The 23188-nt window shown below is 44.2% G+C and overlaps 1 protein-coding gene and 1 non-coding gene across 2 annotated transcripts in view; both read right to left on the bottom strand.

Annotated features, from left to right (window-relative positions):
• Alpk1 (alpha kinase 1) overlaps positions 1–23188 on the bottom strand; it is a 63989-nt gene that overhangs the window by 10758 nt on the left and 30043 nt on the right. The window contains 7 exon segments of the mRNA XM_059266215.1: positions 1–1266; positions 3122–3226; positions 4502–4597; positions 5407–5483; positions 7223–7309; positions 8990–9049; positions 14033–14231. Coding sequence (XP_059122198.1) covers positions 1–1266; positions 3122–3226; positions 4502–4597; positions 5407–5483; positions 7223–7309; positions 8990–9049; positions 14033–14231 — 1890 coding nt within the window.
• Positions 4730–4811, bottom strand: Trnaa-agc (transfer RNA alanine (anticodon AGC)). Its single transcript has one exon. It is a non-coding gene; the product is annotated as a tRNA-Ala (tRNA).

Below are 23188 nucleotides of genomic sequence, written 5' to 3' on the forward strand. Positions count from 1 at the left end.
GATGAGGGAAACAGAACCACATGAAGGGCTGGACTGAAGAGAAGTATTCCTAAGACCTTCATTCCTGATATCCTGGTTTCCTTCAGGGGCTTCTGACAGCGCTGTACTCAAGGCCAAGCAAGCGTCTGTTGTATTGAGAGGAAGGATGGGCATAAGAGACGTGTGTTTGTACAGCTGACTTTGTGAAGACTCTAAGTTGTGATCTTCAGCTGCCTGAAGAGAGACACCATGCAGCTTTGAAAATAGCAAATATGTAGCTCTGCATCTTCTGTCACTCTCGGGCTCCTCAGACACAGCCGTGGAGCACTGAGTGTCCACAAGATGTTCTTCTTTGCTGGATTCTTTCTTTTCCATATCCGCAACACCACAGCTCACTTCCTCCCAGCTTGTAGAAGAGCTGAGCCCTGACAGTTTGCTCCAAGAACTGGAGCTACGGCTGTCACTCAGAGACGTATGGGGAACATCTGCTCTGCCATTGCTGGAGCTTGGGGGCTCAGTCTCAGTCCCCACATCTTGATCCAGGGAGACTCGAAATGCCTCGGAATGGGTCCAGCTTCTTCTCCTTCCTCTTCCGAGCTTCTCCTGGTCTTTCTCAGCCATCTGGGAGGAAGCTATACTCCTGCTCTCTTGAGAACACAGTTTCTCTAGACTAGCACCCATAGTATCCAGGGTGTTTGTTTCTGTTTTCAGAGCAGTGATACAGACCTCTGGTTTTGTGTCTCTCTGGTTGCTCTTGCTGTTCCCACAAGTGCTTTCAAATACCTCACACACTGAAGTATGGTGTTGGGAATAGGTTTCAAGAATTTGTTGGAAATCCATGTGCCCATGCAAGATAGGCTTATCCAAGCCACATTTAAAACTCTCTGGGACGTAAGACCTATCATCTAGATTTGGGAAGCTTTGAACTTGTAGATGTCTCTTCACCTGGCTGACAAGAGACATGATTTCCTGAGACAGGGCTTCTCTGTCCTGGCTTGTAGAGAACGTGCTAAAGGTGTAGAGCTTCCCCACAGCCTCCCTGCATAGCTGCCTTGCAGCACGGACTGCCTCTGTCTCCCCATGGAGTCTGCAGTGCACCGTGGCGAGGCCGAAAGCGGCTTTGATGAAGCTGTGCAGCTCCTGCTTCCCACTGACCAGCTCTCCATCTTTCTTGGTCAGGAGGCCGATCGCAAATGCCTCTTTGGCATCACACAGATACACACTTCTCATTCCCAGAGGACAGTCAGTAGAACAGCTGTATGACAACAAGCAGGTGCCACGGATAATCTGTGGAAAACAGCAAATGCAGGTCAGATGGTGCACTGGGTACCAGGTGTGAATCAGAACAAACTTTTCTCCTTCTTTTCCCTTTACTTTACTTTTTTTTTTTTTTTTTTTTTTTTTTTTTTTTTTTTTTTGGAGACAAGGTCTCTCTATGTAGCCCCCCTGGCTCTTCTGGAACTCACTATGTAGGTCAGGCTGGCCTCATTCTCACAAGGATCTACCTGCCTCTGCCTCCCGAGTGCTGGGATTAAAGGTGTGTGCCACCACCACAGCCAGCAACCCTTTCTATCCCTGGAGGATAATCACTTGAAATATTACAGAAACATAAATACACACTACAGGCATTCTTAAAGAAGGTTCGCAAATGTTTAATGGAGGGCGTGAGTTTTGTTTTGGTGAGTGAGAAGGTATGGAAACATGAGTCATTGACTGGTATGGAGGGTAAGACATTATCTTTTCCTTCCATCCTGCCGTAACCCTGATGCTTGTGGGCTGAACATGGCCGACTTATGATCTTTGCTGTTGTTCATTTTAGCAAATGGTGTATGGTGGCTGGGTTGTCCATTGGATTGTTTTGAGAAATCTGTGAAGACTTACCAGAGGACAATTATATAAGGGATGCAAGACCCCCCTTGAAGGTGGGTTGTACCCCTCCAATAAGCAGAGGGAGTTTGAATAAAAGGGGAAGAGGGAGGATGGATGCCTGCGAGCACTGGCAGCCATGAGACTGAACTTTTTGTTCTTGATAGCTCCTGGTACTATGATATTTTTTCCTTACACCAGAGCCAAAGTAATAGAGCCAATGAACCACAGATGGAAACCCCTGAAACGGTTAGTCGAGAAGGCAAACAACAACAAAATCAAAGCAAAACAAAAAAGCAAAGAACAACCCTTTTCTCCCTGTAGACTATTTCTCACAGTATCTGTGTTTGTCACAGTGACAAAAGTCTCACTAACACACAGTCTATACCCAGGATACAAACATAATGAATTTCTCCATGCAGTAGGGGGTATTGATTTAATTATAACCAAAACAACAGAGTAGTCGGTTTGAAACCTCTCTGTGTATTGAATCTGTGTACTGGTTTCCCATATGGATACCAAAATCCGTGGGTGCTCAAGTCCCTTGGATAAAATGGTATGCATATAAAATATGTACATACATCATCTGCAGATCACTTATCATATGTATCACAGTGTCAATACTGCATTGTCTAGGAATGACAAGAGCAAAGGTCCTGTCTGTCCATGTTCTCTACAGATGCAAACACTTTGATCCAAAGTGGATGAAATAAAAATAAGGTGTGGAACTTGCAGATACGAAGTTGACCATATATATTTTTAAATTAATTGTTAAAAGTTACGTGCATGTGTGTCTGTTTGCATGTTCATGCACATGCCCACGGAGTCCAGAGAGGGTGTTGGATTGCTTGGAGCAAAGCCACCTGATGTGGGTGCTAGGAACCTGACTCAGCTGCTCTGCAGCAGCAGTACTTGCTCTGTAACTGCTGAGCCATCTCTTCGGTCCCAAAGTTGACTATATTTCAAAATGAAAGATTTTAGAATGTTAATCAAGAGATCTGCATTTAACTGGCATAGAGTAGATCCCAGGAACATGTGTTTTGAAGAGGCTCCTTGGGTGGTTCTGATTGGCTGCCAGCCTTAGGAACCCTTGCTCTGGAACGCGCAGCGTTGTATGCCTGGACTGAAGTAAGCTGGCTGCCATCAGGATATGGTCGTTCTGACTAACAGTACTTTCCTCTTGCGGGGTCTCAGCATAACTGCCAGTGAGGAGCCAGCACCTCCTTCAAGGTTAGACATTCCCCCCGCCCCTGCTGCACGGAGAACCCGTATTTACCATAGCTGTGAGCACAAACAGGGGTGTGTAGGCACTGAAGGCCGCTGCCAGTTTGCAGGCTTCCGCTGCCGACAGCAAATGGTGGTCGAACTCCTGGAGCAAGGCCTGCGGGGAAGGAGGAAGGAACGTGAAACAGCAGGTACTGTTTCTCTATTAGTAAAGTAACACCTGTGGCATTCCAATGCTTTTTTCCTTCGAGATTCTGAGGGATCCCTGCCTTTCATCATGAACCTGTCAGAACAGTGCCAAGAAAGTCCCAGTGGGCCTAAAGATCCCAGAGCATCAGGTGTCCCCGTCCTTTAGCAATGCCTGTCCCTGTCCTGCATTCACGACCCAGAGGGGCTAGCAAGAACAACATTAGAAAACCAGATGAGCCTCTCTGGGAAATGGGGGCAGTTCCTTATTCACAGAAACTGCACATTCTGTATCCGGGCTGGCTGATGATCTCTGTGCTGTTCTTGGCAAAGGCCCGTTATGGCTTCACACCAATGAGGATTCATCCATTCACTCTGGAAACATAAACTGGGCACCTCCATGGGGCCAGACATCATTCTAGACTTGAGGAAACAGTGAATTGTAAGTCTGCAAGGAGCTCATTTTCTATTGAAGTGATCAGTACATGAAGTTATTAAAAAGAATAGTAATATTAGGCTAAGAATATGGAGCAATGCTCTGATTTGAACAACAAAAAAAACTTGCCTGTGGGTTATCTTTCTCAGAACCTGTCCACCCTTTATTTATTTATTTATTTATTTATTTATTTATTTATTTATTTATTTATTTATTTATTTATTTATTTATTTTTGAGACAAGGCCTCTCACTGGGACCTGGAACTCACAGATTCAGCTACAATGGCTGATTAGCAAGCTCCAAGGTTCTTCCTATGTCTCCAGCATTGGGACCACAGGCATGTGCCATCATGCCTGGCTTTTATGTAGGGGTTCGGAACAAACTCAGGTCCACATACTTATATGGAAACACTCTGCCAACATCTCCCTCTGCCACCCCCACAGTGGTTTTGTTTTCTTTTGTTTTTAAATTATTACCCCTTTGTCACCAAGTTTGGACACTGAATTTTGTGATACACTGAAAGGAAATGTATGGGACTGAAAGTCACTCTGATGATATCTCTCATTCATTCACTCGAACACTCCCAGTGCCCTTTGTATATTTGATCCAGTGCTAAAGGCCGGGAAGACCAGGATAAATAGGACTCATTAGAGCTGCTCCCATTAATATAAGAGGGACTGTGCTCCCAACCCCTACCCTACTGGGAAAGAAGTGGGGTAACCAGCACCGAGAATTGGCAGCCAGAACCAGCATTGACAGGTGTCCAGGGGATGCCACTCCAAATCATGTTTTTGACAAATGACAATTACCAAGTTAACCTGTGGGCTCTTCTTAAACTTTTCATAATCTGTTTTGCTCATGGAAACAAAGATGTCTGCCAGTATACCCAGTGATGTGGAAATGCCCTGTAAGGAAAACAAATGAATCAGACTGGAATTCTCTCATCTTACGGCCTACAGTCAATGACTCCATTCCAAGTGAACTATCTGCTTGTTATTATTCTATGACTGTGATGTTGGAGATACTTTTTTTTTTTTTTCCAGAGCTGAGGACCGAACCCAGGGCCTTGTGCTTGCTAGGCAAACGCTCTACCACTGAGCTAAATCCCCAACCCCTGGAGATACTTTTGAATTGAACATCACCAGGTTTGAGAGAGCACCACATCCCAAGGCATGAGGATGAATTGAAATATGACTACTTTGAAGTTAGGCTTTACTGGGTTATCAGCATTAATTTATCTAATTAATAGCCCCAAATAACTGGCATGGGAAGAGATCTCATACGACTGTCTATCTGTGTTGCAAAAGAGGATAGGCCTCACATGAATGATAAACCAGGAAGATTTAGGAACTTCTTTGAGCTCCGTTTCCCAGAGCTCACTTGACTCTTGAAAAATGACTTTATCCGTAAGTATTGTGGCCATCTCAGTTTTGTTGCAGAATCAAGTGAAGGCTCAATATGTGATAAGACGGACACAGTGGAGCAGAGAGCTAAATTTAGAGTTGGATGGTTAGGGATTATTACAGAAACCTGTCATAGGCTAAGACTGACTATAAGACACAAGGAAGGGCCTAAATCTTCCTGGTCCTGTGCTTGTGTAGAATAAATAAGACGGTGCAGATAGAATTGATAAACGATGAGGCTAATTGTGCTGTAAAGAGACAACTATCCAAAGACAAGCAGGGAGAGGAGACGTTGCATGTAGGCACACAACTTTTTTATCCGGCTGAGGGAGTGTCAAATAGCCTACGACCGAGGCCCATATCAACTCTGCCGCTTCATACCACATGCCTGAAAAACAAAGGAAGAACAGGGATGGGCTGTTAGCATCTGTGTTTTAGTGTACAGATAAATAATTAACAGGCAATTATTTACATTCACAAATAATAAATAAACAAACAAATAGGAAGAAATTAGAAAACCAAATCATTGGCAACAGTCATTGATTAGACTCACACGCAATTTGTTTCTTCCCTTTCGTTGTATATTGATAACTTTCCCGCATCACCAAGAAACTGTCAGAATTATCATACATTTGGTACCTGTCTTAATTAGGGTTATCATTGCTCTGATAAAACACCAGGACCAAAGCAACTTGTGGAGGAAAGGGCTTGTTTGGCTTCCACTTCCACAGCACTGTTCACCATTGAAAGAAGTCAGACAGGAACTCAAACAGGGCATGAATGAGGAGGCGGGAACGAGGAGGCAGGAGCTGATGCAGAAGCCATGGAGGAGTGCTGCTTACTGGCTTGCGGCTCATGGCTTGCTCAGCCTGCTTTCTTATAGAACCCAGGACCACTGGCTCAAGAATAGCATCCTCCACAATAATCACTAATTAAGAAAAGGCCCTACAGGCTTGCCTACAGCTTGATCTTACAGAGGCATTTTCTTTTTTTTTTTTTTTTTTTTTTTTTTTTTTTTTTTTTTTTTTTTTTTTTTTTTTTGGTTTTTCGAGACAGGGTCTCTCTGTGTAGCTTTGCGCCTTTCCTGGAACTCACTTGGTAGCCCAGGCTGGCCTCGAACTCACAGAGATCCACCTGGCTCTGCCTCCCGAGTGCTGGGATTAAAGGCGTGCGCCACCACCGCCCGGCACAGAGGCATTTTCTTAATTGAGGCTCCCTCCTCTCTGATGACTCTAGCTTATGTCAAGTTGACATAAAACTAGCCAGCACAGTCTGTAACATACACATACATACATATATAAGCTATGGTCATTTCCATTATTTATAAGAATAATAGTTACCATCTTCTATTAAAAATTTCAAAACCTTTGGTTTACCTTTCAGTCTAATTGAAAACTTTGCTCGAAAAATTTGTGAGTACTCCAAGGAATGAATGAGTAACCAAAGTCAGTGAGTAGCCACAATTCACAACTATAAATTTTGCTAACAAAACAGAAAAAAAGAGTTTTCTTATTAATATTCTTTGTTTGTTTGTTTGATTTGGTTTGGTTTTTGTTTTTTTGAAAGGTTTTCTCTGTGTGGCCCTGGCTGTCCCAGAACTTGCTCTGTAGACCAGGCTGATCTGAAAGGTGTGTGCTACCACTGCCTGACTCTTATTAATATTCTTAACAGTTATGAATTTTTTTTAGTTTTTATAGTTTTTTAAGATAGGGTTTCTCTGTGTAACAGTCCTGGCTATTTTGGAACTCACTTTTGTAGACTAGGCTGGCCTCGAACTCACAGAGGTCTGCCTACCTCAGCCTCCCGAGTGCTCAGATTAAAAGCATGTGCCACCATCACCCGGCCAGTTACAGGATTTTTTTAAAATATGAAATCTCACTATTTTGCCCAGGCTTGCCTTAATCTCCTGGCTCAAGCTATCCTCCTGCCTCAGTCTACAGAGTTGGCTGCACAGGTGTAGCTCAGCTCTTAACATCTTAAATGTTGTTTTCTTCTCAACAGGACAACTAAGGGAAGTGGGATGTGACAGTCTTGACCAGACAGAGTAAGAAACCTCCGCAGTAAATTCTTACAGCCAGCCTCTGTATGTGAGCCCCGAGAGGGATAATGATTGATGTCAGACAGTACCTAGCTTTTGCAGAATTTGCCCTCTGATCTGTATACAGACCGACTGCACCAGGATTTTGTCACTTTCATTTCTGTACAGCCAGGTGCCTGAAATAAAAAGGAAGACATTGGCTGGAGTCAATAAGGAAAAGGCGTGGTAAAATAAACCTATTTTCATAGATGTCTTCATGAACACACACGACTTAGGTTTGAGAGATGGCTGCAATCCCCGTGACTCCACAGGGGCCAGCTTCTACACGCTCTGCAGCTGTTTTTTCAGCAGTTCTTGCTCCCTAGGGCCTTCATCTGTGCGTCTTCTTTCACACACCTACCTGTACTCACGTCATCCCAACCCAGGATCCTCTTCTCTGGCTTCTCAAGAGTTCATCTTTTTTCTCAGATCCCAGACTCAGTGCTCTTGTCTTGAAGGCTCCCCAGGTTCCTGACCCCAGGTTGTCTTACCCACAGTGACACCCTGCTGTCTGTGGCTGTCTCACAGACTGCAGCAGGGGCAGCTCCAACCACACAAGATTCATTTGGGTAGTGAAGGTGATGACTCCACACAGACCAAAAAACGTACAAGAGAATTCATTACCCATGTAATAAGACATGCTAAGGAGGCCTAGGCTGGCACTCAGGCTGGCCATTTGACTGCATGAAGGGAATGGTGAGTGGCTTTGATTTTTTTATGGTGGTCATTGTGTGAGGTAGGTAAAGGTCTTTGAAGTTGGGCTGGAGTTTGTGGGCAAGCAGGCTGGGTTTTCAGTTTTGTATTAACATATTGAATTCTGCAGCACTGGGAGTTTGTTATGACATTTCCCCACACGTACACACCGTACCATGTACTCCATTATCCTTTGTGTTCTGTTTTGTCAATTGGCCCAGGGGATTGCAAAGGAAAAAAGGAAGAATGCTAAATGTCAGTGGGTAAACATGGAGTTGGGCTTTTCATTGTTCTGCTGCACTGTGCTGTTTTCTTCCTAGTTCCTGTGTGTACATGCATAGGGTGTGTGCTTGTGTGTGTGTGTGTAGGGGGGTATGTGTTTGTGTGTGTACATGGGTTTTTCTGGTGTGTGCGCATAGTGTAGAAGACAGAAAATGTGAACACTGTGGCTTAGTGCTGGTGAAATGCCAACACATGAAAGGCATGCCCTGAATATTTGCACCCCAACCTGTCTTCCTTTGGAGCTGTCCACAAATTCCAAGAACCAAGAGCCCATGTATCTCAGCCCATTGAACTCAAAGTTCACTGAAATCTGTCCTGACATAAATGCTCAGAACTCCCAACAAACCCTCTAAATGACCTGTCAGAGAACTCTTAGCACTTTCTTTCATATGTCACTGAATACCAAAAGGAAAGTAACTTCAAAAATAACTTTTTATGAAAGGTGTTACATAGCAAAGTGAATTTCCAAAACATTGAAACGCATGAAGCCATAGGAGCATTCTGCTGAACCAGAAGCTTCACCCCCATCCTCACCCCATGACTCTGTCCAGGGCTTCAACGGAGTCCTTGCTGGAGCTCACAGACTATCTGCATTAGCAGTTACTGTCACTAGATGAGGCCTTTATGACGAAGCAATGAAGCACCAAACCTCTTTTGCTTTGTGGTTGAATTCAGAGAAAATGGAAACAAATCAGTAAGAAGCTGACTGAAGCCACCTCATTCCTCACTGCAGACCCAGTCCCGGGAAGTCCCATAAGTAGCCAGCACAGATGGAGTTGCTATATATCAGGACCATGGTAGGGCCTGAGGGACACATTGCTCTAGAGATGTGAAACACTTACCGGTTGCTCCCTTGTTGTGTATCAGGCTGCTCAGGATGTACTCTGCCTTCAACAGTTTCCCTGAGAAGAAGCAAGCAGACACCCATGAGTTGGTTCCAAACATCCACATATTTAATGGTAGTTTCTGCGCTAGGATTGATGCGCTGTTATAGGGACCATGCCCTCTTTTGGAAACACTCTGATTTAACATTTAAATCAATAACTACATCATAAATAAAACTGGAAAAAAAAAGATATATTTCCAGAATTGGGAAACTGGGAAACTATATAGTATCTGAAGAGGCAATTAGATACACACACACACACACACACACACACACACACACACACACACACACACAATTTACTGATACAGAGAAAGCAAGATAGCAGAGGCACACTGGGTAAAAGGTGGCTTGTCTTCTCTCTGAGAAAGCTGTACCATAACAGGTTACAGTTGCCTAAGAACAGGACACTTTACACAACAACCCCTCACCTACGCCTAGGGATTTGCAGTTATCTTAATTTTTTCAAAATGATTTGTTTATTTTGCTTGCAACCACACGGAAGGGACCTTATCTATGGGTTGCTGCTCTTCATCAGCAGGAAATGCAACCACATGTCCGTTTAATCATCCCCCCTTCCAATTGACTCGAAGCCCCACATAATCTGGACTCTTCTACCTCTTTGTGGCCATGTTGGAGTTCTCCCTTCTCCCTCTCACAGTCTGTCACAGTCACTCCCTGCGGCTCCTGGCTCTCTTTGCCTAGCTTTCACATCTACGTTATCCTACTCATAATTATTTTGGCCTGGAATGTCATTATTCCACATGTCTCCAAGACCTGCCCCTCTTCCTTCTCCTTCTTTTACCCTTCATTTAACTGTGACTGTCATGGGGCTGGGGAGATGATTTAGTGGTTGAAGGAACTCGTTGCTCTTGTAGATTTCAGGTCCCAGCACTCCTGTTGGGTAGCTCACAATCTCCTGTAACTCCAGCTCCCAGGAGATCTGATATCCAATTTTGGGCCCATGGGCACCTGTACTCACACATACACTCATAAATCCTAAAAATAAAACAAAAACCTCTAACTGCCATCGTCGCCAATGGCTTTCCCCGATCTCATGGATTGGTTGTATCAGACGGCGTTTCCAAAGCTTGCAGCATCATCTTCCACCCACATGCTCCTCTGTCAGTCCAGAGTGCATTTCCTCTCTCCCTGACCATGAGCTGGCCTTGTGACCTGTCTCAGCAATGACACTCGGTCTAATAGACACTGTGGACCTTGTCTAGTTTGTGCACCAAGAGGTCTATCCTTCTATGTTTAATTTCATCCTTAGGGAAATCTTCCAAAATGCCTATTTTGCCCACAGTTTTAAATGATATTTTTGCTGGTTGTAAAATTCCAGGTAAATTCAAGTTATTGTCTCAGATTTGTGTTAATTCCATTGCTTTTTTTGAGTATTTCTTCTTTTTTTTTTTAGACTTTCTTATATTTTTGTTTGTTTTGATTTTATTTTTTGAGACAAGGTTTTACTATGTAGCCCTGGGTGGACTGGATTTCTGCATATACACCAGGCTGGCCTCAAACTCACAGAGACCTGTTGGTTTCTGCTGCCTGAGAGTTGGAATTAAAGATGTATGTCACCATGCCTGTCAAAGATTTGTTTTGTTTCTAATTATGTTGAATGTGTGTGCGTGTTTAGGGGTCTGGGCTTTGGGGTGGGCAGGATATATATATATATATATATATATATATATATATATATATATATATATATATATGTGTGTGTGTGTGTGTGTGTGTGTGTGTGTGTGTGTGTTTCTCTTTTAGCTTTCAGACTTCTTCTCTTTTTCATCACTCTTGTCTATTCTCACCATGTTCTTTAAACTGATGTTCCGTCCTGTGTCTTTCCCTCTTGCTGATAGTGTTGTTGCAGGAATAGAGGTCAGGAAGTCAGGGTTGGAACACCTAGGGAGCCTGCCCTAGGAAATGCATCTTCGTTTCCAGGCTGTTACCAGTTTCATAGTGAGGGGCACAGGGGGCACATGGTCTTAACTGGTCCCTGGCTTCTCCAGTGAGCAGCATCGGCCCCAGACCTTCAGAAGCAGAATTCATCATTCATCACATTCCCAGGGTGTCACAGACACATGGAAGGTGGGCAGCACTGCCCAGGAGCACCATTCACTGTGCCTTTTTATGAATGGATGGAAGGGAGACTGAATGAAAATTAGAGAGCGCTTAGGAAACTATTGTCACGTGCCAGGTAATTTCATAACTTTTGAAACTTGTTTATTTTTTAAAAATATTTTTCCCTTGTACTTCACTTTCCCAGCTAGATATTTTTTGCCATGTCCTCAGTGACAGTTTTCAGCAGTTAGGCAACCTTCTGAGCCATGAAATGCCAGAAGTTCAGTGCACACTTTGGGAGAGCTGCTGGGTATACTGGCTCTCTCTACACCAACTGGTTCTCAACTTTCCTAATGCTGCAACCCTTTAATACTGTTCCTCATGTTGTGGTGACCCCCAACCATTAAACCATTTTCGTTGCTACTTCATAACTGTAGTTTTGCTGCTGTTATGAATTCTAATGTAAATATCTGACCTATAGGATATCTAATACACGACCCCCGTGGTTGAATAAGCATCCTTGCGACTTCTCCACAGTAGCTGGGGGTGGGGTGGGGTCACTATGTATCCTTTCACAGCCTGTGCAAAGCCTTAAGAATTCTACCTTTCTGCATCTATTTTTGATCATGTGACTCAGGGTCCTGTCTTTGGTCTCTGCAGAGATTCAAACCCTAGTCCCTTCCCTTAGGATCATGTCCAATGCAGGCGCCATTGGATATGTGTTGTGAGCAGTAGTCTAATGCTCTGACCCTGAACATTGACTGTGTTACAGGCACTTAAAAGCCTTTACTTCACAGTATTTATGTGTTGGTAATGAGGGAAGGTTCTGTACTGGCTTAGTTCTCCATCATTATGGAACCGGAAGTCTGTGCCTTTCTCTGCCACTGTGGTTTGAAATGTCTGCTTCCTGACTCAGAGTGAGCTGGGCAGCAGCCCCCTGGGGTCTTCTCTTGTCTCCCTGACACCTGCTGTTTTGATATCTGCAACATGTATCGGGTGGAAACCAGCAAGGACTTGACTGGAGGGGATTTCAGTTGTACTACTGTCTTCCCACCTTTATTGTCTTTCCTTACCCTGTTTATGAATACAGTCCCCAGCACTTCCTTCACATGGCCCAAGTCTAAATACTCCACACCCAAACACACATACCCACTGTATTCGAGCGCCATGTAGGTGTACAGATGTTTCAGGGCAGGAGTTTATAAGAGCTAACCCTGAGGCTGTGTGCTTTAGCAGCGCTCATGGAAATGCCTTTGAGCAAAAGACAAGCTCAACTGTCGAGAAATAAGACCCAGGACCTTTATTTTAGACTCAAGTGAGCCAAGCAATATACCTTCCACAATACCATTAAGGCTTCAGCAGAAGAAAAGCCTTCTATCACCTATGTTATAGGTACAAGGGTAATAATGGCAAAGCAAGGCAAAGGAACCACTGGGGGATGCCGCTCAGTGGTAGAGCACTTAACTAGTAAACATGAGGTCATGGGTTCTCTCCCCCAAGAGGCAAAGAGAGAGAGAGAGAGAGAGAGAGAGAGAGAGAGAGAGAGAGAGAGAGAGAGAGAGAGAGAGAAGAAACTATTAGTTGGCTGTGTGAGAAGGTAAGCTGCCACACACCTGCCCATCATTGGGCCTCTATTTCCATACCATATCCCAGCAACTCTGTAAATGCAAAATATGCAACATAACTCTCTTGCAAGTGCAACTTGATGGGAACCTACGTGAAAGCTCTGCTGTTGCATGGAGCCCTCACTGGCTTGTTGCCCATTGCAAGCTCTTGGCATGCCGCTGTCATTGGGGACCGCCAGAAGGCGCGGCTGTTGCTGGGTTTCCCTCATGCCTCCAACACCACTAATGCATTAGGGACATCCGAAGGAAGATACTTTCCCCGTGTTCAGCTTTCTCTAGAGTTGCTCTGAAGAAGTGAAGAGTAAGTCACGGGCACAATTCCCATACAGTTAGAAGAAGTTGCCAGAGTGAAGCTGAGCTTTTGCGGTGCTTGGACTGAATCTAGGCCTTCACATGTGCCAGGCCGGCGGCTCTGTGCTGGGTTGTATTCCAGCCCTGACTGGCATACAAGTCCATTTTCTTGCGTGCTCTTTTATCTGTCCCTTCTGCATTAACAATTGTCCCATTTAGAACAGTTACTGCAGCCCCCTTTCAAAAGTAAAGAGACTTCAGCCTCGTGCAGACCAGAGTTACTCAAATAACAGCCATAGCCACAGCCAAGCAAGAGAAAAGGGGCCGGGGGAGAGGTTGTCTCTGAGAGGGGCGATTCCACTTCTGTTTTCATACTTTGGCTCCACGTTTCTAAATTTACAGATTATGAGTAACTGGAAAAATTCTAGACCTGTGTGGGAGCGGGCTGCGCTGTCACACAACCAGCCCCCCCCTCACCCCTGCTCCCCTTCTACGTCTTAAGTCGGCCTGTCAGCCTCCGTTTTCATTTCATTCAAAGTGACAGGGGGAAAAAAGATACTTTCAGCCCTAATCAGGTACTGTACCGGTGTTCTCAATGATGAAAAACCCTCAAATTGCTTCAGTGGGCTGTCAGCTCCATTGTTGGCTTAGTCAAGTGGCCCTACAGAAAGGAGACAGGAGAGCTAAGAGAAAGGAGTCGATTTCTAATCAGCTTTTTAAAGGCTCTTGGTCAGAAGTATAGCAATTCAGATGCCCCTGTTTGAAAGCAGCGGGACAGATTTGTTAGCAGACAAAGGCTCCAATTAGTATTTTCCACACCCTTTCACAATTTTCTCTACTGCTTTTGGCTCTGAAACCCTTTACGCCAGGCCTTTGTGCCTGCCGAGAGGCGGGTGCAGGGGCGGCGTGGGCTGGGGCGGCGGAGGTGGCACCCGCCGGTGCCCGCGAGCGCCCGGAGAGGTCAAGTAGCTGGGAGCAAGCGGGCTGGGGACCGGCAGGCGCCCAGGGACGGAGCCCACCTGAGTTGACGGAGATCCGGGCTTGGCGGATGACCACCTGCGGGGCGATGGGCGTCGCGGGCTGCAACTTGTGCAGGCCCTTGGCGACCTGCAGGAGTTTTCCCGAGACGTCGAGTCCGTACAGGAACCGGTCCATCAAGAAGACAATAGCGGCGGCGGCAGCGCAGTCCTGGGCGAGGATGGAGGCCCGCAAGGCCGCCTGCAGAAGAAGCAGCCACAGGACAGACACAATGAACCAGACAACGCCGCAGGCCCCCAAAGAAGGCCGCCCTCAACCGAGCCTGATCATCTAGGTACTTTCAAATTAAAACAACAACCAAGCTTGTAGCTGGTGGGAGAAGCATACTTTAGTAAGTGATAAAATCATAAGAAGGAAAAAATAATGAAGGAAAAGTTCAGTTCTGTTGATTAAATAGTATGTTTTGATTGCATTTTCCCCCTTCAGTGTCTAAAACCGTAACAGTGGGAAGTGCGTATTTCTTGTGAAATTAAAACAATACAAAAGTGATCCACCTGCCTCTGCCTCCCGAGTGCTGGGATTAAAGGCGTGGGGCTACCAAGTGAGTTCCAGGAAAGGCGCAAAGCTACACAGAGAAACCCTGTCTCAAAAAAACCAAAAAAAAAAAAAAAAAAAAAAAAAAAACAATACAAAAGTGGGCATAGACTTAAAGTATGTCATTTCCCCACTCCTTAGTAGACTTATTTCCACTCTCCCCTCTGTCTGCTCTCGTTCCTAGTCTCCCTGATAACAATTTAGGTCAAACTCCTTCTGAACAAGTGTGTCCCCCTTTTATTTGTATACACACAGCAGTTGATTCTTGGTCTTGCCTGGCCTCTTGCCCTCTCTTTCTGTCTGTCATCGATGAGATCACACTAGACACACTGGCTTTTGGCCTTCTTGGTTTAGGCATGATTGTATCGGGGAGAGCTTTTCACATCTCTCTCTCTCTCTCTCTCTCTCTCTCTCTCTCTCTCTCTCTCACACACACACACACACACACACACACACACACACACACACACACAGGAGATTGAGAATTTCATATATGCATATAATGTGGTTTGATCAGATCCACTCCCCTTACCCTCCTCAGTTTCTCCTGGCCTTTACTCTTCCTTCACGTGTTCTTTTTAAGCCACTGAGTCTACTCGGTGTGTGGGTGTAGGACAACCCAGTGGAGCATGGTCAGCAGCTACATCCCTGAAGATAACTTAATCCCTCTCCCTCAACAGCCATCCATTGTCCATAGCTCCTCAGCTAGTGACGTAACTTCCTGATTCACTTCGGCTCCATGCTGGGCTTATGGCTAGCCTGGGCTTATGGCTAGCCTGATGATGTGCATGTCTTGTATATGTAGGTAGAGTGGCTGTGAGCTCATATACGCAACAACACTGTCCAGCAAACACTATCATTGCAGACGTCCACTGCCTCTGGCTCTTACAATCTTTCTTTCTCCCTCTTCTGAAATGATCCCTGAGCCTTGGTGGTAGCTGTCCCATTTAGGGCTGAGCGCATTGGCCTGGCATTCATTTCAACTGCCCTTTAGGGCAGGAAGGAGCTTTTTAAATGAAGGCAAAGTGACCCTACACCGATGGTCTGTGGCAGGAGCTGGTCCAAGAGGAAGAACATCTGGGCAGACTATGCATATGTATTTGACATAAGCTGGCTTGAATTCCTGCTCTTCTCTCCTGCTTCAGCTCCCTAAGTGTTTTGATTACTGATATATATCACCACATCTACCCCATTACATACATTTTAATTAAGAAACAGTATATAAGTTCAAAATTTAAATTTGATTTTTATTATCTTGTTAATATAAATCACAAGTTTACAAACAAAGGGGAAAAAAAGAAAATAAATATGACCTGAAAGTGTATCATGAGTGAGAAGTGAAAATAAAGTCTAGGACTCAGTTGGCAGAATGATTGCTTAGCACACTTGAAGCCCTGGGTTCGATCCCCAGCACCATATAAACCAGATGTGGTAGCCAATGTTCAGTGTCATCCTGGGCTATGTGGTGAGCTAGAGGTCAACCTGGGCTAGATTCTCTCTCTCTCTCTCTCTCTGTTGTTGTTGTTTTGGAGACAGGGTTTCTCTGTGTAGCTTTGCAGCCTGTTCTGGAACTCGCTCTGTAGATCAGACCAGGCTGGCCTCGAACTCACAGAGATCTCCTTGCCTCTGCCTCCTGAGTGCTGGGAGTAAAGGCGTGCGCCACCACCGCCCGACTTAGAGACTCTCTTAAAAAAAAAAAAAAAAAAAAGAAATAAGGAAAAAGAAGAGAAGTAAAAATAAACAGAGTGAATTTCTATGGAAAACACTGTCAGCCGTGTTGTTGGGGAGTTACAGTGAAGCCCTGTGATCTGGTGGTCAAACAACTCGGCTTAAGCAAACCTATCCCCTAACACTTTCTTCATCTTCTGATCCGAACCCACCTGAGTCTTTTCTAGGCTCTTTCACTCCTAGATGAAACCTGGAAAGCACTGTAAGGGATTTCTGGCCTCAATAGGCTTCACACTTAGCCCTACCCTCTTCACAACACCATCCTAAGTCTTCACCCTTGATGTACAAAACTAGGCTCAAGGCACAGCAGCACTAAATGCATTCTGTGAATAACTCACCCGGTTGCCACAGCAACAACCCCCCTCCCGAGGCAGGTTCTATTTATTATTAACCCCATTTACCAAAGGGAAACCTGGAGGCTCAAAGAGGTTAAGTTTACACCACCTGGGCCTAGGAGCTGACTGGGGGTGAGGGCAGGAGAGGCAGGTGCAAGTCAACCAAGCTCCTACCTCTTAGGCCCACTCTACCTTAAGAAAGCTAGAGGAGCCGGGCAGTGGTGGTGCACACCTTTAGTCCCAGCACTCGGGAGGCAGAGGCAGGCAGATCTCTGTGAGTTCGAGGCCAGCCTGGGCTACAGAGCGAGTTCCAGGAAAGGCACAAAGCTACACAGAGAAACCCTGTCTTGAAAAACCAAAAAAAAAAAAAAAAAAAAAAAAGAAAGCTAGAGGAGTCTGACATGTCAATCACTTGATAACTATGCACATCAGCACCATAGATGTAGTTAGTATTGCTGTAGTTGCTGATCTAAGCATGGTGTGACAACACACTGAAAGAATTCAACCCAAATTCAAAGAGTGGGGCATCCTAGAGGATCTTGGTAGCAGTTAAAGATGCAAGGAAAAGGACCAGCTCTTCTGGCCAAGTGGCCACCCCTTTCACCAGGAAGTCCGGGTAGAAAATGTAGAGTCAGAGGACATGAGCTAAGACAATTTTCTACAGTGAGAACTTGGGGAAGCAAGGGACGTGTTAGTCACACAGGGCCTACACACTGTCTGTGAAGAGAAAAGGGTGCAGAAGCACACGCTGGGAGAGCACGCTCTACCCGGGAGCAGTAACCCATGCTTCCAGGTTGATTGGGCCATGAGTAAGGTCTGGTGTCACCTAGCGGTGGTGACATGATTGGATTTAGGTGTTAAAGAACATCCAAAAGGAAAAAAAAAATACAGAATGGCTTTTTGTTCCTTCACACTCTGCTCTTCTTTCTGTCCATCCTCCAGTCCCTTTAATTAGATTTAGGACACACCAGGACTGGAGAGGTGGTTCCGCAGTTAAGAGCCAGTGTTGCTCTTGCGGAGGACTCAGGTTCCCAGGACCCACATTAGGCAGTTCACAACAGCCTGTAGCTCCAGTTGCAGGAGATCCAATGCCTACACACACACACACACACACACACACACACACACACACACACACACACACTAATAAAAATGAATCTCTACGTTTAGAACACGTCAGAATGTTTTTCTTCTCAAACGTAAGAAAAGATGCTGTGTTCTTGTTGAGAGAAAATGCTCTCTGCTTTTGAAACCTTTTGCAGCGACGGCCCTGCAGAGTTTCAACACTTTGATCATTTCCCTTTTCTCCCTGGAACAAGCTGTCTAAAGGAAGCAGATCCTTTTCTGCTCTTCTATACCCCAAGTCTCACCTGGCAAGCCCCCATAGGGGATGTTCTGCTTGGCCAGGTAATTTCTGTGACTATGGAAATCCGTGTAATTGTGCGGGCCATATGGCGGATCTCCTCTGCTCTAATATGAAGCCTCATCATCCCACTTGGCCTTTGTCAGGGTCAAAGGTCACATTGAGTCTCTTGGACTGGGGAGATGGCCCAGCTACTAAAGCACAGGCTGTGCGAGCTGGAGGATCTGAATCTGGATCCACAGCCCCCACAGAAAGGCCACTTGTAACCCCAGCACAGAGAGTGATGAGGGTCGGGGGAAACAGAGAGAGACAGGTAGATTCTGGAGCTCACTGATTAACCAGCCGGGCTGAATGGCTAGCTCTAGGTTTAATAAGAGACTTTGTCTCAACATAAACTGTACACACACATGCACACATACAATATTTAATATCTTGTTGGCCAAACTTTTGGGTTATTTCCTAGTGTTCTCAGAATCTAAGAAAGGAAGAGATATGATTTATTGGATATTCTCAAAGACCATGGGATTAATACTTTCTTTTAAAAGTCACCATAGTCCATGTCCCGGTCTTTGAAGCAACCATGTACTTTGCTACTTGATTTCTTTCTACGCCACTAGCCTCCACCAGATTGGGGTAAACCCAAGAGTAGTCATGTGACAACCATCCTCGAACCACCAGAAAATGAACCTTCAATCTGAACTGAGACATGTAGAGAGAAACTGCCTGTTGCTGCAGAATGGAAAAAAATATTTATTTGTGTGTGTGTGTGTGTGTGTGTGTGTGTGTGTGTGTGTGTGTGTGTACGCACCACATGCATGTAGATGCCCACAGAAACTAGAAGAGGCACCAGATCCCTTGGGGCTGGAGCTACAGGCAGCAGTTGTGAGCCACCTGATGTGGGTGCTGGGAACCAAACCCAGGTTCTCTGCAGGAGCAGCACTCACTCTTATTTTGTTTGTTTTTTTCACAGAGTTTCTCTGTGTTGCAGCCCTGGCTGTCCTGGAACTGGCTTTGTAGACCAGGCTGGCCTCGAACTCACAGGGATCTGCCTGCCTCTGCCTCTTGAGTGAGTGCTGGGATTCAAAGGCATATGCCACCACTACCACCAGGCAATGCTCATTCTTTTTTTTTTTTTTTTTAAGATTATTGAATCTACTTTAACCCCAAAAACAACTGTTAATCTTACATATTTTACATTGGTATGGATTTTAGCTTATTGATACAAATTTAAAGTTATTTCTGTTACTGTATGTACATTTCTACTCTTGTTTAAGGTATTGTTTTTATACTGTTCAATTAAAAATATAATGTATGATTAAGAAATACAAATTAATAGTTATCTACAATAGTCAAACTTATAGTCAGGTTAGGTATGTTTTCAAGGTTATACACAGATATATTTAGATAGATGGTCTTCAAACACTTCAAAGATCTACAGAATATGGCATTTAATATGTTTAATAACCTAAGGCTTTTCATGACAATGAGATGTCTGCTCCTGGCAGGACCAATTTACTTCAGAGAAGGTGATGGGCATCAAAATACTCCATATGGAGTTTACTTTCTTTGTGGCAAAAGTTAGCCACTAGGTAAGAAACTGCCCTTGCCTTGACTGCTGACAGTATGCTGTCCAAATTGGGCAACCAAGACAAAAAAGAAAGTGACTGCCAAGCTTTGCCAAGACAAGGCAGGATATTCCATCAAAAACCCAGCTTCACCGAAAACTTCACCAGGTATACTAGGCCTACAGGCTGAAGATGGATACCCTAATGTTACAGGGAAACTTTGGGTGACTGTCCACTTAGCCTGACCTCTGTCATTAGGTAATATTTCATCCTTCTGGGGTCTTTGATGGAGCTGAAGACTAGATAGTCATAGTTATAATTTTTCTTAGTTATGATGAAAGGATAAATTAGATATAAAGCTTCAGACTCACCAAGATAAGATGGATAATTTAATGTTTTCTCTAATTTTGTCAAATACAAATAGACTGGATATTGTAACTATAATCCCTTCTTGATAACTGTTTTGTTATATGTAATTTTATAACTATATATAAATTTATAACTATGTTAAATTTAAAAACTTTCCTTTTTGATTAGTCAGAAAGGGGAAAATGCTTTGGGATGATCCTTCTGTATGCTGAGAATGTGTGCTGCTCTAATTGGTTAATAATAAAGCTGTTTTAAGCCGGGCAGTGGTGGCGCATGCCTTTAATCCCAGCACTCAGGAGGCAGAGGCAGGCGGATCTCTGTGAGTTTGAGGCCAGCCTGGTCTCTAAAGTGAGTTCCAGGAAAGGCGCAAAGCTACACAGAGAAACACTGTCTCGAAAAACCAAAAAAACAAAAACAAAAAAAAAACAAAACAAAAATAAAGCTGTTTTGGCCAACAGCCAGGCAGGATAAGGTTAGGTGGAAAAACTAAACTAAGGAGGGGATGAAGAAGGGTGGGGTCGAGAGAGTCTCGAGCTAGATGGAGAACAAGTCAGACATACAAAATGGGATAGAGATAAAGGCTATGAGCCTTGAGATTAATAGAAATGGGTTAAGTTTTAAGAGCTAGTTAGTAATAAGCCTGAACTAATGGCCAAGCATTTATAATTAATATAAGCCTCTGTGTGGTACTTTGGGAAGTGGCTGCTGGGTATTTGGGAACAGGTGGGACAAAAAGCTCTGCCTCTGTTTACAGCTATGTATTAGTTTAATCTATAAAAGTTGATCATATGGTCTGGGCTTGGTGGTATATTACTATCAATCCATGTGAGTCTATTAAATGGATAACAGAAATTATTAAGATATAAATTGAGTAAATACATTCATGATTACAGAATGGAGTAGACAGCAGAAGTCATCCTCTGATCTGACCTGGAGCGAATCTACCTCTCAAGCAGGAGCAGGGAGCTGGGCATGTGACCCTTCTCCAACTCCTTATAAGAGGTAATGTACAATGGTGGGAAGCACCACCTCCTTTGGGCTGTATAGCCCGAGGTCATGGGCGGAGCAAATACCACTACAGTGGTACAAGCCTTTAATCCCAGCACTTGGGAGGCAGAGGCAAGAGGATCTCTTTAAGTTGGAGACCAGTTTGGTCTACATAGTGAGTGCCAGGACAGCCAGGGTTACATAGAGACCTAATCTCAAAAACAACAACAAACCTATCTGCAAACTAAAAACAAACAAAAAACCCAACAAGACATAACAAAAACAAAACAAAACAAAACAAAAATTGATTACATGGGAAATCCAAGGCAAGTAAAGTTGGCTTTTACATTGTTCTCTTAAAGGTAGATTAAACAAACAGGCTGAGCACACAGTAGGATAGCAGTCTTAAGTGACCTCAAGGTGTATTATTAACTCTAGCTTATAAGGCCCAGCAGAAGTTCTATTGTCTTAGAATATAAGATATTTTTTATCATAAAGCATTGCCACAGTTCCTCCTTTTTGTTTTATTAAAGAAAAAACCATGTTGATTTAGGTGGTCACTGGAAAAGAACTGGTCATGGTGTACTGTAGGGACAGCCTGAATCTGCACCACTTCATTCATGTTTCCTTCAGAAAAGTTGGCAAAGGCATGACAAGACTTTGAGAAGGAAGACAAACAGAATGACTGTACCTATAAAAAGATCACACCTTACTGAAGATTTAGTCCTTGTGATAGTCAGGGTTCTCTAGAGTTGGAGAGCTTATGGAATGAATCTCTCTCTCTCTCTCTCTCTCTCTCTCTCTCTCTCTCTCTCTCTCTCTCTCTCCATATATATATGTATGAATGACTTCAACTTGTAGTCCAGCTAACCCAACAATGGCTAGCTGTGAACAGAAAGTCCAAGAATTCAGTAGTTTCTCAGTCCCACAAGGTTGGATATCTCAGCTGGTGTTCTGCATATGCTGGAATCCTAAAGAAGTAGGTTCTAATGCAAGTAAAAGAATGGATGGGCTAGCAAGGTGAGGGCAAGCAGGTAAATAGCAAAAGCTTCCTTCTTTCGTATCCTTATATAGACTTCCAGTAGACGGTATGGCCCATATTAAAGGTATGTCTTCCCACCTCAAAATCTGGATGAATCAGAGGTGTGTATTTTACCTCAAAGGTTTGGACAAGAAGTGGATTCATCTCTCACAGGTGTGCCCTACATTTCTGGATTGTAGTTCATTCCAGATATAGTCAAGTTGACAACCAAGAACAGCCATTACAAGTCCATTTCTTGTCAACTCGACACACAATCATATCCCCTTATATCATGATTAATTTCCAAATGAAAACAACAGCCAGGTCATAATGCCTAAACATTATTTCATATACAATCATAATGCATTGTGTATTTAGCAGATCATAATAACACTTAACTTGATAACACTATCTTTCATACAACCGAAAATACATTATAAATTTAGAATAGGTGGCAATGTCCCTTGGGGGACATCCTATTAGTATTCTCTTAATTGATGTTACAACATATGATAAGGAAACTGAAAGGAAACACAAATATCTGTACATGTGTTCTTAAAATGCAGCAGAAACACTCATGTCAACTATAATCCTCATGTTTTTTTGTTTTTTTTCAGCTGGTCACATGGCCTTGGCTGGTATTTATAACTACCTTCCTTTACTGTCCATTCACATTTCCTCCACCCTTGGCAAGCATGTCAGCAAGTCTTGGCTCTTTCCTGGAGGAGTGACCCATACCTTCATTCCAGGACATGGTAGCACCAAGAGCTGCCCTAAAGGATCTCCTACACTACAGCTATAATCCTTCTCACCTCCATTGTGGAAAAGCAATCCAGTTTCCCCTTGGTCATCTGGATCAATCACCCCTCCTAACACTGTTATTCCTTTCTTAGCCTGGTTTAAGGACATCAGAAGGATAAAGTGACCCAAGGGATGCTGGGCTTCCAGTTCAATGGAATGTTTGTTGTGGTTCCTGGCAGTACTCTCCCTCCTGGAACCAAAACCTCTAGGCCAGCAGAACTTAAGGTCATGGGAACAAGAAGCAAATTTTTTCCTAGTGGGTCACTAGGGGTGATAGTGAGTGGAACTATTCCCTTTTCTACCTCTTGATCCCTGGATCTGTGGATCCTTGCTACGGGAGAAACTGTACCATATATTGGATGCTGATTCAAAGCATATACCACCTTTTGGAAACCCCGGCCCCAGCCCTCCAGGCTGCTGCCACCTGACTGGTG

The sequence above is a fragment of the Peromyscus eremicus genome, chromosome 6, assembly GCF_949786415.1.
Source record: "Peromyscus eremicus chromosome 6, PerEre_H2_v1, whole genome shotgun sequence".
NCBI classification, from domain to species: Eukaryota; Metazoa; Chordata; class Mammalia; order Rodentia; family Cricetidae; genus Peromyscus; species Peromyscus eremicus.